This window comes from Sander vitreus, unplaced genomic scaffold (genome assembly GCF_031162955.1).
Source record: "Sander vitreus isolate 19-12246 unplaced genomic scaffold, sanVit1 ctg268_0, whole genome shotgun sequence".
Classification (NCBI taxonomy): domain Eukaryota; kingdom Metazoa; phylum Chordata; class Actinopteri; order Perciformes; family Percidae; genus Sander; species Sander vitreus.
Window position 1 is genome coordinate 80,001 of NW_027595431.1, and position 18,621 is coordinate 98,621.

The 18,621-nt window shown below is 41.9% G+C and overlaps 1 protein-coding gene across 1 annotated transcript in view; it reads right to left on the minus strand.

The window, feature by feature from the left end:
- LOC144513510 (uncharacterized) overlaps positions 1–18,137 on the minus strand; it is a 40,617-nt gene extending 22,480 nt beyond the window's left edge. Inside the window, exons 1-4 of the mRNA XM_078244609.1 lie at positions 18,080–18,137; positions 11,227–11,428; positions 7,515–7,800; positions 4,626–5,164 (exon numbers count right to left, since the gene is read on the minus strand). Coding sequence (XP_078100735.1) covers positions 4,626–5,164; positions 7,515–7,800; positions 11,227–11,428; positions 18,080–18,137 — 1,085 coding nt within the window. The remainder of the gene's footprint in view (positions 1–4,625; positions 5,165–7,514; positions 7,801–11,226; positions 11,429–18,079) is intronic.
- Positions 18,138–18,621: the final 484 nt, after the last annotated feature.

An 18,621-nucleotide genomic window follows, 5' to 3' on the forward strand; every position in this document is an offset into this window, starting at 1 on the left:
AGGAAAGGAGCGCTGTGGAAAAAATGCAGGAAGGTGCAATGGTATCATGCAATCAGTCCAGTCCAGGGTAGTCCAGGGTAGTTTATGTGTATGAATAAGGGCACCCAGATGGTACAAAGGGCAGTGTGCAGAGCAGACTTAAACACTTAAGTCAATCCCCTCACCCCCTCCCTTCTGTGTAGCATTGAAGAGTGTGATGGCCCTAGGGACAAAGGACCTACGCAGCCTGTCAGTTTTGCAAGACAGAGACAGGAGCCTGCTACTGAACATGCTCTTCCCAGTACCACTGGTAGAGGGGTCATCTGGGTACGGATGGCTGCTCTCCACGACTGGCTGGGACGACAGATGGCCACTCTGGGAGTCTGTGGCAACCTCCTCCAACTCGGTGACACACAACTCCAGCAGCATATCAGCAACCTGCACACACGGGAGACCCGAAGGTGTCAAATGTTACCGCCATCCTATGAATCACAAGGCCTGCATGGAATCAATAAGAGCATGCAGTAAAACCACCTGTGGATAAGCTGTACCCATGCAGGACAGCACAGAGGACAGCACCTCCTTGCCCTTCTCCCCACAGCGACAAGACAGCGCCAGTTTGTGCATCAGGCACAAGCAGACTGGTGAACTCATCGAGGTACTGAGGCTCTGGACCGACCACTTTACTCCTGAGTCCTGAACATAGACATACTACAAGAACATGGCTGAGTTAGCTACATGTGACTGTTAATGGCTTTCACCAAACACAGAAATAAATCGTATCCTGATTTTTTTTCCCCTAGAATCGATATTTAGTCATGGTTTCAGCTGTGACGCTGGCTGGTCTGGGGTCATCGGTGACGGGTGACAATTAGACTGGCTCTATACACGCTAAAAGTCCTGATTATTTACATGGAGTCTGGTGGAGATATGCTGGCTCTATACACGCTAAAAGTCCTGATTATTTACATGGAGTCTGGTGGAAATATGCTGGCTCTATACACGCTAAAAGTCCTGATTATTTACATGGAGTCTGGTGGAGATATGCTGGCTCTATACACGCTAAAAGTCCTGATTATTTACATGGAGTCTGGTGGAGATATGCTGGCTCTATACACGCTAAAAGTCCTGATTATTTACATGGAGTCTGGTGGAGATATGCTGGCTCTATACACGCTAAAAGTCCTGATTATTTACATGGAGTCTGGTGGAAATATGCTGGCTCTATACACACTAAAAGTCCTGATTATTTACATGGAGTCTGGTGGAGATATGCTGGCTCTATACACGCTAAAAGTCCTGATTATTTACATGGAGTCTGGTGGAGATATGCTGGCTCTATACACGCTAAAAGTCCTGATTATTTACATGGAGTCTGGTGTAGTTTGGTGATGGAGATTTCGGGCCTGTATCATGTTAAACTAAAAGGATCTTACTCTTTAACAACTCTTTAACTTTTCAGTTCGAGTAGGTTCACTCAGAGTTAAACGCGTGCACCACCACAATAAAAAGGCAGCATGAATGGAGCCATGATACTACAACTCACCATGGTAACAACCACAAACAAACTGGTCGGCGGCTTGTTGGAACATGTATTTCGTTAAAAAAGCAACACAGCAGCTGCTGCAAAAGAGAGAATTAGTGTGGGAGAAAATTAATGCTAGAATAAATGCGTAAGTTCCAATATAGTGTATTAATATCATATCTAATAATAAGTATAATATTACTGGTGAAATGGTATTGAACCTATATCTATAAAAGTACTGGGCCTACTAATCCCATTCTGAGGCTGCAGCACGATCTTTAACAGAATTATTATTCATAATCTTTTATTTCAAAGGGTTTACATCATTCACCTGCAGCACTGTGGAACTCCTTTTTAATGTCTCTTACTGGTTTGTGTCCAGGGAACACTACAAAAACGTTTAAAAAATGTTTCAGAGCGAGTCACACTCTTCTGACGGCACTTTGCTACAGTGGCTTTACTAATATGATCCGCATCAACAATGTTGTAAAGAAAACTGCTGTTTGCAAAAAACATAATGCAACACAAATAATGTGCTGGGATGTAGAGCATGACCACGATGGATAAGCTATGTAGGCTACATAACTGATAGACCATACCGCTCAAATAGGTATAGGCTAGTATCTGGAAATGAATCTATAGTCGGGGGGGGGGGGGCCTCAATATCATCTCCAGATGTATGTTTAACTCCCTGAGAAGTAATCCAGCTTCTTCATCAACGGGATCGTCGACAAAAGGAAATGCCATGTTTTGAGACATAAACGTTTTATAGTCTGCAAAACACAGTCAATAAACCAACCCTGTTTTTTTATTTATGCAGATAAACTGGTCTAAAATGAGCCTGATACAGACTGAATGAATGAATGAATGAGGAAATGAAAGAGGGCTGGTGTCAGAGGGAGGAGACTGAGAGAAGAAAACCTGCTCCCGACCACGTTAGGTCCACAGACTACGTAGTAACTGACTCTGAGGTGAAGTTACCATAGTAACTGACTCTGAAGTTAAGTTCCCATAGTAACTGACTCTGAGGTTAAGGTCCCATAGTAACTGACTCTGAGGTTAAGGTACCATAGTAACTGACTCTGAGGTTAAGTTCCCATAGTAACTGACTCTGAGGTTAAGGTCCCATAGTAACTGACTCTGAGGTTAAGGTCCCATAGTAACTGACTCTGAGGTTAAGGTCCCATAGTAACTGACTCTGAGGTTAAGGTCCCATAGTAACTGACTCTGAGGTTAAGGTCCCATAGTAACTGACTCTGAGGTTAAGTTCCCATAGTAACTGACTCTGAGGGTAAGTCACCTCTCTTTCTGAAACAGAAAACTCAGAGTTTCCCTCATCTCAGGGTTAACTAACTCAGAGTTTTCACTAAACCTGCTTTCTGAAACGGACCCCTGGAGCTCTGTCTCCTCCAAACTCACTAATAACAAACAACACAGCTATCCCGCCGCCGGACACACATCACAGTGAATATTAAAATAATATACAAGTATAAGGAGAAATGACAAAAAATAGATTCATTTTAAGCATTTTTATTTTTTTAAATGCATTTTATTAGCATGATTAGTAACACACTTATTTCAAAGTGGACAGAAACTAAATAAAACTATCAAAAGCCGGTTCATCTTCAGCTTGGTTCATCTTTCCAGTGTTCCAACAATCACCACTCTGGTTTGGTTGAAATAATCCCTTAATTCACCCATTTACATGTGGAGATATGCTGGCTCTATACACGCTAAAAGTCCTGATTATTTACATGGAGTCTGGTGGAGATATGCTGGCTCTATACACGCTAAAAGTCCTGATTATTTACATGGAGTCTGGTGGAGATATGCTGGCTCTATACACGCTAAAAGTCCTGATTATTTACATGGAGTCTGGTGGAAATATGCTGGCTCTATACACGCTAAAAGTCCTGATTATTTACATGGAGTCTGGTGGGTTTGGTGATGGTGATTTTGGGGCTGTTTCATGTTAAACTAAAAGGATCTTCCTCTTTAACATAAAGGTCTATCTCTGTAGGGATCCATCCCATAATGTTGTCAGACACTTATAATAATAATCTGAGCCTTTCAGTGGCAAAAACAGAACTTTTAGTGGACGGAAACGTACACAAATAATAATATAACATGGTAACAGCTAGGGGGTACCCTGGAAATCCAGAGTTCTCGCGAGAGCACAATGTGAATTTGCTCAGCAAGTTACTCTGGCATTGAGCAGTGCTGCTCATTAACTATGCCCTTCTATCTCATCTGCACCAATCACATCGGTGTATCTGATATAGGCGGGCCAGAGGCGATCTAAACGGATGACGACTGCATTGCGACATCAAACTCATTAGTAAACATTGCGAGACAGCTACGGATGAACACCAGTTGTTTGAAACGGCTTTGGCCGCTACAATGAACGTGTTAGACTTGGCTTTTTATCTAAAAGAGGAACAGAAAGAGGCGCTCAACCAGTTAGCTTTGCTGGTAGGTAAGCGTATGGGGCTTTGGATACGTCACCCCTTGTATAGTTGTGATTGGTCGTAGTGTCATCCAATTGCAGGCCGTGAGATTTTCAAATGCACGCCTGGTGCCGCCCCTCGAGATGGGCAACTTTCGTTACTCGATGCCAGACCCTTAATCCTTTCGGATTTGGATTTCCAGGCTAAACTAGGGGTGCAAGAGATGACAAAACTCAAGGTCAGGATCACGGTTTTGAATCACGGATCGGATCATATTTTGGATATAAGTTGAAAAAAATATTACAGTGTTAAAGTATAGGCAGTTGTGGACAAAAAAACAAATAATTTAAGACAATGTCGGTAATAAACAGTAGAGGGCAGCAATACACTATTGCATCAACTAGTCTACCTAATCCCAAAAAGAAGAATGGGGGTTCTTTGATAGTGCTTTAATCCAAACACAACCTTTTTCCTAAACTTAAATAGTCGTTACTGCTGGTCAGCCTTCAATGTGGAGAGAAGATCAGAATATAACAACACAGCTATCAGGGCATGAGGAGGAGGCAGCAGGAAACAGCTTGGCTCTGAAACATGTTCACAACGAGGCAGTGTGAATGCGCTGGTGTGTTTTAAGGGTACTACTCCGAGAAAAAGTTTTCCCACATTGTTCACACCAGTACGGCTTCTCTCCAGTGTGAACACGTCGGTGTTTTTTAAGGCTACCACTCTCAGAAAAGGTTTTCCCACATTGTTCACACCAGTACGGCTTCTCTCCAGTGTGAATGTGTTGATGTTTTCTTAGGTGACCACTCTGAGTAAAAGTTTTCCCACATTGATCACATCTGTACAGCTTCTCTCCAGTATGAATGCGTTGATGTTTTTTTAGGTTACCCTGGTGTGTGAAAGCTGCCCCACATTGATCACAGCTGTACGGCTTTTCTCCAGTGTGAACGCGGTGATGTGTTTTTAGGTTACCCTGGTGTGTGAAAGCTGCCCCACATTGATCACAGCTGTACAGCTTTTCTCCAGTGTGAATGCGTTGATGTTTTTTTAGGTTACCCTGTAGTGTGAAAGCTGCCCCACATTGATCACAGCTGTACGGCTTCTCTCCAGTGTGAACTCTCTGATGAATCTTTAAATGTGTTGATGATGTGAAGGATTTGTCACAGTGTTGACAGTGGTGACGTTTGGGTCTCTCTCCTCCTCTCCGTTTCTATAGCAACAGACAAACAGAAAGAGTTAGTGAACAACCGTCTTTAAACCCTGGACTTGCTCTCACTCACAATTATTATAATATAATATAATATAATTATAACTCTTCATACAATAATTTATGAAAATGTGTGCCGGTTGCAGACATGGTATTATGGAAGCAAATGTACTCTTCATAACTTCCATAAGTTCTAAATATTCTAAATATTCGAAGACTGAGGAGGAGAGACTAGGTCGAGTCAGGCTGAGGAGGAGAGACTAGGTCAGGCTGAGGAGGAGAGACTAGGTCAGACTGAGGAGGAGAGACTAGGTCAGGCTGAGGAGGAGAGACTAGGTCAGACTGAGGAGGAGAGACTAGGTCGAGTCAGGCTGAGGAGGAGAGACTAGGTCAGGCTGAGGAGGAGAGACTAGGTCGAGTCAGGCTGAGGAGGAGAGACTAGGTCAGGCTGAGGAGGAGAGACTAGGTCAGGCTGAGGAGGAGAGACTAGGTCGAGTCAGGCTGAGGAGGAGAGACTAGGTCAGGCTGAGGAGGAGAGACTAGGTCAGGCTGAGGAGGAGAGACTAGGTCGAGTCAGGCTGAGGAGGAGAGACTAGGTCAGGCTGAGGAGGAGAGACTAGGTCAGGCTGAGGAGGAGAGACTAGGTCAGGCTGAGGAGGAGAGACTAGGTCAGGCTGAGGAGGAGAGACTAGGTCGAGTCAGGCTGAGGAGGAGAGACTAGGTCAGGCTGAGGAGGAGAGACTAGGTCAGGCTGAGGAGGAGAGACTAGGTTGAGTCAGGCTGAGGAGGAGAGACTAGGTCAGGCTGAGGAGGAGAGACTAGGTTGAGTCAGGCTGAGGAGGAGAGACTAGGTGGAGTCAGGTTGAAGTAATTTGGATAGATGAGCGTTCACGGCTTTCCTCAACAGACCACGAGGTCAATAACAGATTTCCCTTTTGCTAAAATTGAGAATACGCGTTGTTCATACTTTACACAGAGTGAGCAGCAGCTTCTTCTGGAAGTTTGATGAAGTGAAACACATTATTTGTAAAGAAGAAACATGGCCGCTGTAATGAAACAGCGAGAGAAAGCGTGGCAGGCGATCGCGGACCGCCTGAATGCGTATGCAGCCTAAAAATATACATTTACTGACCACTGCTCTGAAACCATCATATTCATACCATTCAAGGAGTTAGGATACTAATCATTTGCACTAATTAACAGTTGTAGCTAGGGCTGCACAATATATCCTAAATGTTGAGTTAACTTGAAACGGGTAAACCTCATGGTGCATTCAAAGTTATCGTAAAATACCCTTTCCTCATCTGTTTTTGTCGTTTAAAAGCATTTTACTGGTGAAATAAGTTATTATTGTTATGTTATTATTACACTTTTAATAAATCATTTAAATTCCTCCTTTTTTTGTGCTGATCCAAAAAACTGATGCGATCTGTGACTGAAAACCAATATTCAAACCGAACCGTGAGTTTAGTGATCCATTGCACCCCTACTATTTTGCATGTATGTATATGCATGTGCATATTGCAGTGTCAAGAGTCATTTATATATAAATCCTAAAAGACATTTGCAGACCTGCCAACCTTGAAAAACTGTTTTGAGTAGCAACTTATTGTCGAAGTTCTGTTTCATGAACACGGCGGCACGCACACGGAAAAAAATTGCCATAACCGCTGTCTTTGATGTATTTTTGGCTGGTTGGGCATCAGTATAGTGTGTCATTTAGTTCACATGCTTACCAATCACTTCACCTGGTCCCTAGGACGTAGTCATTAGTCATAGCCCAGGTTACTTCTGATCTCTATAATGACCTTACCCTCCATAATGTTCCTACAGTAGCCTACAGTCTTATAATAGTCTCCAAAATACTGTAATACTTTTATAGTATGTCCCAAGATACTAGGCCTATAGTAGCCCATTTCTATAAGATTACTATAATATTGTTCCAAAATTGGCCTACTATACAATTCCTATAATTCTTTTTCGTGTTGGTTTGTACAGCCCAACAGGCTACAATGAAAAAGTCACGTTTAGCAAACAAACACGAACAATATACAGGGTACCCCCAGGATCCTCCAACTATATTCAAGGCTTTTTAAGACCTTTTTAATACCATTTCAAATGAAATTCAATGCCAACTTCGTCCCCAAGTATGAGGGGAGAATGTCAAATCTGTATACATTTTAAACTCTAGAAAATAATTATGTACAAGTGAGACAACTGAGACGGCTACTACACATCAACCGTCAACGAGTGACCTCAAAGCAGTCACCGGATTTACGCGTAGTTTAAAGTGACAAATCGTATCACCGTATTTTGATGTCAAAATGTGTTATCTACTACGCAAAATGTGTACAGGTTGGCAGGTCTGCATTTGTGAAACCCTCTGTGTGCATTCATTAATATTGAGATTAGATTTCTGGGACTCTTCAGTCTGGAGTAACCTCTTTCCTTCACTCACCTCCTCCTCCTCCTCCTTCTTCCTCTTGCTCCCTCGCTCCTCTGAGTCTCCCGAGGCCTCACTGACAACTTTCCTCTTGCCCTCCTTCTTTTTCTCCTCCTTCTCCTTGTGTTTCTGCATGTACTCGGTGATAAGGTCGGGGCAGTCCAGGTTGTCTTGTGGCTCCCATGTGTTATCCTCACTGGAAAGGTGAGTGCAGACAGAAGAAAATCTCCTCAGGCTTTTTAGGCAATACATTCTCACTCTGATTGCTAATTCGTATTATTATTATTTTTTATTGCCATTTTGTAAGGTTATTGGCAGGTCTGCAACTTAGTGTCAAAATACCAAACCTTCAACTTTGAGGGCATGATACAATGCAGACATTTATGCTGTAGATTAGTTGCAATTTGTAAATGAACAAGATACTATGTATATATATATATATATATATATATATATAAGGGCTGTCAAAATAACAGAAATGAATTAATCTGAGAAAAAATAACGCATTAAAAAAATTAATCCATTCCATATTGAGGTTTGACCCGGAGCCGTTCTAACACCATTGGACTGTAAAATGAAGGAGGAGACGAGAATGTTCTGCCTGGATCATTAATTGGAACATTTACTTGTAAAAATCTTCTTCCTGCCAACCCTGGCTACTGAAATCTGGTTCCACTGATATGTCTGCTCTTCTCTCTGATGCTCTGAAACACAAACACCGCTGCACATGACGCTAGTTAACACTATACTCAACAGCAGCTAACGTTAGCCTACCGCTAGCTAGTTAACACTATACTCAACAGCTAACGTTAGCCTACCACTAGCTAGTTAACACTATACTCAGCAGCAGCTAACGTTAGCCTACCGCTAGCTAGTTAACACTATACTCAACAGCAGCTAACGTTAGCCTACCGCTAGCTAGTTAACACTATACTCAACAACAGCTAACGTTAGCCTACCGCTAGCTAGTTAACACTATACTCAACAGCAGCTAACGTTAGCCTACCACTAGCTAGTTAACACTATACTCGACAGCAGCTAACGTTAGCCTACCGCTAGCTAGTTAACACTATACTCAACAGCAGCTAACGTTAGCCTACCGCTAGCTAGTAGCTGGATTAAACACGGTTAAATGCTGACAGCTAACGCTAAACGGTGTAAAGTGTGACTGTGTTTTACTGTAGAGGATTCAACACCGGGATGTAACAATCTGCCGTCGGAGAAACACAGACGGGGCGTTCAATGACACTGGTAAACTACAGCCTCGTGGTGCATTTGAAGTTATTGTAAATGTCCTTTTCCCATCTGGTGGTTGTTTTTGTCGTTCAACAGCTATTTACTAGTGAAATAAGTTATTATTGTTATACATTATTATTAAATCATTTAATGTTGACCATATGGCCTTAGCAATAAACAAGCCGTTCTTTAATGTCACCAACTGTTGTTTAGCACCTTTTTTATTTCTTTTCTTTTTTTACTTTCTTAAAAAGTATCGGTTCAGGCACCGTTAATTATGTATGCGATTAATTTAGATTAATTAATCACAGAGTATGTAATTAATTAGATTACATTTTTTAATCGATTGACAGCCCTAAAAAAAAAAATTATATATATATATAGATATAGATATATAAGGGATGTCAAACGATTAATTTTTTAATCGCGATTATTCGCATATTTTATCACATGATTTAAATTCTATTATTTTGCATTTCAGAACAGTTTTTAAGTCCATATTAACAATGGAAAGCCATTCTTACCAGAGGATCCTGATTGGGAATCAAATGAATGCAAAGAAAGTGACTTTATGAACTTTACTTTAAGATTTGTAATAATTTATTTACTGTAAACAAAAGAAAAATGTGTGAATCTGTCGTTATTGCACAATTCCTCCAAGTACCTAACTAAAAAACTACAAATCCCTATCCTTACTAGAGTCAATCTGGTGTTTAGTAACTCCTAAATAATGTAGATTCCTCACTGACGTCCAGTGATCAGCGGTTAATGAGACAGCGTTTGCAGCAGTTCCAGTGTGGCTGCTTTCTCCGTGTCCTACAGGCTGTGTGTGGGGGGGGCTGCTGTCCCCCTCGACGGCAACGAGACGGGTCAGAACACGCCAACCGTAGTACGTCTTTAAGACCCGAGTCCTCTACGATGCTGACAGGTCTGCAGGTAGTTGCCACCCATTTCGCAAGAGCTGTAGTCATTTTTTGGGATTGTACTACTCTGCTTAGCTCGTAGCTGATAGCATCACGTTAACTGTACTACTCTGCTTAGCTCGTAGCTGGTAGCATCACGTTAACTGTACTACTCTGCTTAGCTCGTAGCTGGTAGCATCACGTTAACTGTACTACTCTGCTTAGCTCGTGAGCTGGTAGCATCACGTTAACTGTACTACTCTGCTTAGCTCGTAGCTGGTAGCATCACGTTAACTGTACTACTCTGCTTAGCTCGTAGCTGGTAGCATCACGTTAACTGTACTACTCTGCTTAGCTCGTAGCTGGTAGCATCACGTTAACTGTACTACTCTGCTTAGCTCGTAGCTGGTAGCATCACGTTAACTGTACTACTCTGCTTAGCTCGTAGCTGGTAGCATCACGTTAGCTGTACTACTCTGCTTAGCTCGTAGCTGGTAGCATCACGTTAGCTGTACTACTCTGCTTAGCTCGTAGCTGGTAGCATCACGTTAACTGTACTACTCTGCTTAGCTCGTAGCTGGTAGCATCACGTTAACTGTACTACTCTGCTTAGCTCGTAGCTGGTAGCATCATGTTAACTGTACTACTCTGCTTAGCTCGTAGCTGGTAGCATCACGTTAACTGTACTACTCTGCTTAGCTCGTAGCTGGTAGCTCCAGCTGGACGTGCTTCGTGATATTTTAATTCAGCTTTACACAATGTGCTCGTCTACGAGCCGTCTGGGAGTTTTGTAAAATAAAAAGCTCCATTCAGAGTTATTGCTGCTGTGTTTCTCCATCATGCTGCAGCCTGCAGCAGCAGGATGTGTTAGGAGGAAGTGGCAGCTTGATGAGAAGTAACGGTGCTGCAAAGGGTCAAAATAGTAGCTGTTAGGCCCCACGCCAAGCCGATCGAAGTGTAAAATAAATTAATAAATGCCGGGGTTTGTTTTCTTTCCTTGTATCAGCATTATCATTGTTACTAGTAATACTACTGTCATTACTTATAATTATTACTATTTGTTTGGGTGTTGAGGTATAACTGCTATTGCCATCACTACTCTTTATTTCCTTTCCTGAGCAATGCAGGGTTGGGTTTGAGGGGTTAACATTTTTTTAAATGACATGGTCTTTTGTTACAGCCCTGTGTTATCACTTCTTTTATAAAAATGTCAATAAAGAAATTGTAAAAAAAAAAAAAAAAAAAAATAAATGCTGGCAAAAAATTATCACATCGTGTCGGCCCTTAATCGCATCGCGATTAACGCGTTAATGCTGACAGCCCTAACATACATACACATATATATATATATATACACACACACATACACACACATATACATATATATATATATATATATATATATATATATATATATATATATATATATATATATATCTCAGGACCAAGAACACCAAGTATTAATATTATAGACTCATACTTACTCTGAGAACCCCTTCCATTTCAGCAGAAACTCTACTCTTCCCTTCATCACTCTGCGGTCCAAAACCTTCTCCACCACATACTCCTCCTGCTCCTCCTGCTCCTCCTCCTCCTCTGCTGCAGCTGCTGGAGGAGTTGCTGCAGGCTGCTCCTCCTCTTCCTCCTTCACTGCTGCAGGCTGCTCGTCCTCCTCCTCTTCCTTCACTGCTGCAGGAGGTGCTTCAGGCTGCTCCTCCTCTTCCTCCTCCTTCACTGCTGCAGGCTGCTCCTCCTCTTCCTCCTTCACTGCTGGAGGAGGTGCTGCAGGCTGCTCCTCCTCCTCGGCCTTCTTGCCCTTCTTTCCTGCTACGGTCGCCAGCTTGACGTCTGCTGAGGGCTCCTTTGGTAGACCCAAGGGGGAAACATGCAGAGATAATGATACAAGGGTTAGAAGAACTAATGGGAGGTGGGAGTGACTTATAGTTTACCATGTTTTACTATATTAAAATGTTCTGTTTGAATGGAGAAAATGCCAGGGCTGATGAGGTGACCAATCCATAGGACTCAGAGTGAGAAGTATCTCCTGCATCAAAACTGAAACAACAACACAAAAGTCATTAACTGGAGCTACAAGCTACATGCACAGTAGCCTCAATCAACGACAGTTCATTTACCAGAAAATCACCAGATGTTCCTCGCCTTGCAAAACTCTGTTTGTTTCGGGAAAACAACAACAACAAACTTTGAGCTAGCGAGCTACACTCTGAAAATGGAAAATTTAGAAAAACGTGAGTTTTGAGCTAATGACGTTTAGCCATGTATGCAGCTCATTTAAACAGCTCACTTTACCGTATTGTGTCAACAGTTAACTTCATTTTATATTACCTGTGGCTAGGGTTGGGTACCGTTCACATTTTTACTGGTGCCGGTACCGATACCTGAAATTTGGTTCCGGTACCCAACGGTGCCTTTTTTTCAGTACTTTCCCTTTGTAATAACAAAAAAAATAATTTCAGTTGTAAATATAATTTCAAAGCTATTTATCCTAGAGTAACTTCGCTCCATCCGCACCTCTGTGTGTCTGTGTGTGTGTCTGTGTGTGTGTCTGTGTGTGTGTCTGTGTGTGTGTGTGTGTGCGTGTGTGCGAAACTTGCTAGTTGCAGTACTTGTAAAGCACAAGTGATGTGAGAAGGCATTCCACACTACACAAAAGTCATTAACTGGAGCTACAAGCTACATGCACAGTAGCCTCAACCAACGACAGTTCATTTACCAGAAAATCACCAGATGTTCCTCGCCTTGCAAAACTCCGTTTGTTTCAGGAAAACAACAACAAACTTTGAGCTAGCGAGCTACTCTCTGAAAATGGAAAATTTAGAAAAGACGTTTTGATGGTGCAACAAGGCAGGCCTGGTTGGTTCTTTCAGGGAATAACTGACCCAAACAACAACCACATGCTTATAGTGGCATTGATAATGCATAAGCCTGAGTAGTGTAGTGCACATTAATAACAGACTGCATTTGAGCATTAAATCTTCGAACATTATTCGAATAATGGCATAGCAACCTGTGCTTTAAAAAAAATAAATGTAAAAATCGAGAATCGAACAGAACCGTGACCTTAGGATCAAAAATGTAATCGAATCGAGGATTTGGAGAATCGTGACACCCCTGTCATTTACAGCTCCTCTCCGTTGATCTATTCCACAGACAGTTCACAAAGCTCGATGGTCAATAAAGTAAAAAGAAAAGCAAAGAGTTTGCCGATAACGCCGAGGGCAGACGCTTCACATCACGGAGGTCTCAGCAGCTGAGCAGACAGAGAGCAGAGAGGGAGACTCAGCAGTCGGCTAACTTGTTGCTCTCTCTAATATAACCAATATAAGCTGCTCTGTTTAGGCTACAGAACGTGTAGTGAAGATAACGGGTAGACGCTCAGTCCAGGTGCTGGTTCTGGGTTTATCACCTGGTTCACTCAGGTGAGTCAGCCAGAACACCACTTAAGACCAAATATTCCAGAGTAGGAAATGAAGAGCTGATAAATGGTTCCTTTTCTGTTTATTTCTTCCTCTTTTGTGTGTGTGTGTGTGTGTGTGTCAGTGTGGTTTCTATAAAGAGAGAAACAAAATGCAAATGAATAAAGGAAACATATGTATACACTAGTTCCTCCTTAAGCAGTAATATACATTACCAAACGTAATATAAACAATAGTCAGAATAGAGCTATATATCTCTTAAACTCCAATAATGTAAGCAAAGAAAAATGATTCAAACTCTTATTATATGGGATTCTCAGAGATTTTCTCCTATCTGTGAAGTTACCGTTAACGTAGACAGCACTTCCTGTTATCTATGATACGCTTTAAAGCCTCCAACTAACTAAACGGCCGGATGCTTTTATTGTGAAAACCCCCGGACCGGATGCTATGTTCCGTTCTAGCTAGCAAAGCCTCGATAGCGTTACAGATAACTATATTTAACTCCACTTACTTCTTATTTTACTCAACCACAAAGTACTGAACAATCCTGACAACACGCAGTAAAAGTATAAACATGTTTAAACACGATGTTACATATTTTGACCCGACGTACTGAGTCGGGTGAGCCGAAGCGTGTACCAACGTGGCTATAATTAGCACAACGGTCGCGTAGCGTAGCGACCCCTTAAACTCCTGACTCTCATCCTCATCAAATAGAAGAAATAACAGCTGCTTTAACAAAGAAATACAATATCACGAGTGATGCAGCAGATAGACTTACTCTTCTCATCGACGCTCACAACTCCAATCCAACTGATCGACTACCTCTTCTTCTTGTCAGATTACTACTTCTGTAGTATACCGCCACCGACTGTACAGGAGTGTGTAGTACCACGAACTTCATAGAGTCTAGGCTTGAATTAATTCAAAACAAAAAAACAAAAAAACACTTATATTCTTTTGATTATACCAGTATTATTAAGAAAAATAAATAAAGCTTCAAGTCTCTCCCGTCATTCCCTTTTCTTCAAGTATATCATGTCCTATTTCCTGCCAGTTTATTCTACTATCAGTATATTTCTCACATGCAAAAAGTACATGTTCTACATCTTCTTTGTCTCAGCATTCTATGCATAACCCATTACTACGTCCTACTGAGTGTAAGGTATCATTCAGTCCCAGGGCATGGAATCAACACCCGCCCACCCACCAGATGGGGTGAATTTTGTAATTGGCTGGTAACACTGTCAGTCTACCTGCTACGTTAGTGGGTAGCCAATGAGAATTGAGAGATTCAGACGCGTAACTATCAGTAAGCAGGGTACGGGGTTGGTTACGGGCCTGGTCCAATCAGGGGGTTGCTTACGGGCCTGGTCCAATCAGGGGCCAGCATCACTGGAAGACATTGATTGACAGCCGGGGGCCCCCTGTCGCATTTTCATTACTCACACAATCCCAGCATCCCACCTGCAGCCACTGACCAAAGATCAACAAGCCACTGACAGTGACAGATATGTTCATATTTGATTCATTCAATACATTATTATTTTGTGTCTTAAACCCACCAGCTGTTTTCATATTGTACCAACATCTGCAGCATCCTGAGCCTTTTTGGTTCCTAGGAAATCTAACGGTATTAAGGTTTGAATATGTAATACAGACACAGATTTACCGGTCCGTCCTAGACCTAGCTCTGACATTTCTGTTGTTCATGAGACGTGTCATTCCCTCCGACCGGGTGCACTGCAGAACGTTAGCGTGTTGCTAACGAGCGAAGTCAAGTGAAATCAGCCAGAGCTGTGTAACTACACACAACTAAGTATAATGTCAACAACCTTACTGTTGTGAAAACGTCCTCGAAACTGTGCAAAGTTCTGCCAACCCGTCCTCCTGTGTACCTGCTGCTGCTGTTTGTTCAGCTGTTGCTCCTGCGTGTGCCGCGGCTTTTTAAAAAGGCTCTGCTGCTTCTGCATGAATCAACCTGCCCTCAAAGACTCACTCTGATTGGATCTCTTCCCAACAAAGACTGGTTCTGATTGGATCTCTTCTCCATTCGTCCCTCCCTAACATTTTCGTCTCATTTTTATTTGTTGACTAAAGTGTCCGTTATATTTCGTCACAATCTTCGTCATCATATCTGACTTTTTAATTTCGTTTTTATTTCGTTTTCGTCCGTGAAAAAGGTTCGTTGACGAATATTTTTCGTCGTAGTCTTCGTCAACGAAATTAACACTGATCTGTTCACAATGCACTTTATGTAGCACAGACGACTATCTGCACGCCATGTGGCTCTGTCAACCAGTTCACTCCTTCTGGATCACGGTCACTGAGACACTGTCCACCACCCTGAGCTACAGCATCCCAGCATCTCCAACACTCCTTGGTGACATCTCCGAAATCCACATCCCGCAGAAATTCAGGGATCCATTGCTCCTTTCTCTAGCTGTCGCTAAGAAAGTAGTCCTCCAAAACTGGAACTCAAGGAACTCTTACCACATCAATGACTGGACAAATGTAATCTCAGAATACATTTCAACGGAAAAACACAATGCACACAGAAGGAAGCAAATGTCAGCCTCTGAAGACACCTGGTCCCCATTTCTAACATTTCTAAATTCATCAAAAACATAACTACAAGCCGTGTACATTACCAGACATATACCTCCCTCCTCCAGTCTGTAATACCCTGCCCTCCCTTTTCCTTTTACATTATCCTTTTGTTTTTGGCCTCTGCAGTTACCACTTTACTCATAGGCACACACTACCCACACTCATGCATAACATGTTTTTCCAACTCCTTTTAACACCCTAACTGTGACCACTCAATGTGAATCACAGATCATTCTACCCAATCACTAATAATACGTCCTTGTGTTTGTCAACTGTCCTGTCCCGTCCTGTCAGTTCTGATATCGTCCCGTCTCACTCTGTCACCTTGTCGTGTTTTATGTGTTATCCGTTACACTCTGTACGTGGTGCTTTAATCCCCCCCCGCCCTTATATGGATCCAGGGTCTCACTAAAACAGGGTGAATGGTTACGGTAGGACAACAAGTAAATGAATCTGAATGTAAATATAAATCTGAATGTAACATATTGTGTATATAAAAATATATTGCTTTATTGTCCTCCACAGAGTGGGGATGGTGGTGGGCCAAAAAATAAAAATAAAAAAAGAGTCTGGTTGTCACCCCTGTCCGTGGCAGTCTCCTCCGCTCCATATCTTTATAACGGAGCTAACCTGAGCTGACTGGAGCTAACTGCTAATCAGAGCTAACGGTTGCTAACAGAGCCTTCAGGTCTCCGTGCCTGTGTCCATTAACTGTATTTATGGACCCGAGACCTAATAGAACCATTAATTCTATTAAACTGGCTGTAAAGTTACACGTTTTTAAACTATAACTCAGAGTTGTTTGAGTGACAGAAATCTTAATGAGTGAACTTCAATCAGAGAACTTAATGAGAGCAACAGGACATGTATAGTACAGAACAGTAGGCTATGTTTAGGAACCCCCAAAACACAGATAATACACTTCAACACATGAACAATGATCTAACAAACTAAATGAACAAGAATTTACTTTAGATAGCCCTACTTATGTTATTTAACAGGAGACAGGAGGAAACAGTGTTGAGATTATAATAACATGTAATGTTCTGTATGGAGTATAATATGGCATTATGGGTATTTTATCTGCTGTTTTATAAAGCCAATGCTCAAGAGGGAGAAGGTGAAGACAAAAGAAGTCAAGGTCTGGAATGAAGATGCTGTTTCTAAATTACAGGGAGGTTTTGATTGTACTGATTGGACTGTGTTAGAGGACTCTGCCAAAGATATTGATGAACTAACTGACACTGTATGCAGTTATATTACCTTCTGTGAGGATACTGTTATTCCTAAAAAGTATGTTAAGGTGTACCCGAATAACAAGCCATGGGTCACTAAATCTCTGAAAAATGCATTAAACAGAAAACAAAAGGCCTTTCTTAAAGGTGATGAGACAGAAAAAAAGGAAGCAAGGAGAGGGGTCAGACTGCAAACTAAGAGGGCCAAGTTACAATATAAAAATAAGCTAGAGGAAATGTAAGCAGCAACAATTTGAAGGCAGCATGGCACGGAATGAGGAAAATAACGGGCCAGCATAATAATACTGAAAACAAGCAAGTTAGTATTGCAGGCTATGATAGCAACAAAGATTTAGCTGAAGCTCTTAACTCCTTCTATTTAAGATTTGATACTCATGACTTCACAGAGCAACTTAGAGAAAGTCTTCCTCTTCCACAAAGCTAAGCCAGATGTTTGATGCCCATGACGTTAAGGCAGAGTTTCAGAGAGTTAAGACAAATAAGAGCATGGGGCCAGATTCTATTACAGGAAGATTGCTTTAGCATTGTTCAGAACAGCTCTGTGAGGTGTTCTGTAATATATTTAGGATATCTCTGGACCAGCGAAGGGTCCCAAAGTTATGGAAGGAGTCCATTGTTGTTCCGGTGGCTAAGAGCGGAACCCCTAAGGTGCTAAATGACTTCAGACCAGTGGCATTGACTTCACTGGTCATGAAGTCATTTGAAAGGCTGGTCAAAAGGGAACTGATAACTATGGTGGAGGGGGCTCTAGACCCCATGCAGTTTGCATATAGGGCAGGGATGGGGGTAGAAGATGCCTCAATCACTTTACTTAACTTCCTGTATAAGCACCTGGAAGGTCATGGCATGAGTGCCAGACTTTTATTTATGGATTTTTCATCAGCTTTTAATACTATCCAACCACATATTTTAGCTCGGAAACTGCGTACCTATTTTAGTCTTGATGTAAATTTTGTCAGCTGGATTGTAGATTTTTTAACATGTAGATCTCAGAGGGTTAGGGTTAATGGCTTTCTGTCAGAACAGCACACCTCTTCCACTGGCTCTCCTCAGGGCTGTGTCCTGTGTCTTGTCCTCATTGTTGTACATTCTTTACACCAATGACTGTAGAAGCCAGCATGGGGACAGGCACATTTTAAAGTTTGCTGATGACACGGTCATCATTAGCCTGCTCCGTAAAGATGAATCTGAGCGTGGGCCAGTGGTGGATGAGTTTGTCTAATGGTGTGAAGAGGCCTTTCTCCAATTAAACGCCACAAAAACCAAGGATATGGTCATTAATTTTAGGAAAGTATCCCTCCCACCATCTAAGACTTTCATTAAGGGAACTGAAACTGAGTTTGTTGAACAGTATAAGTATCTGGGAACCGTCATAGATAACAACCTGAAGTTTGATGTGAATTGTGAGGCAGCCTGTAAGAAGGGACAGCAACGTTTGTACGTCCTTAGGAAGTTAAACACTTTTAATGTAGATAGGAAAATGATGTCCTTATTTTATAAATCTTTTATTGAATCAGTTCTTATGTTTGCCATGATTGCTTGGTACGGTAACCTGAATATCAGCGACAAAAAC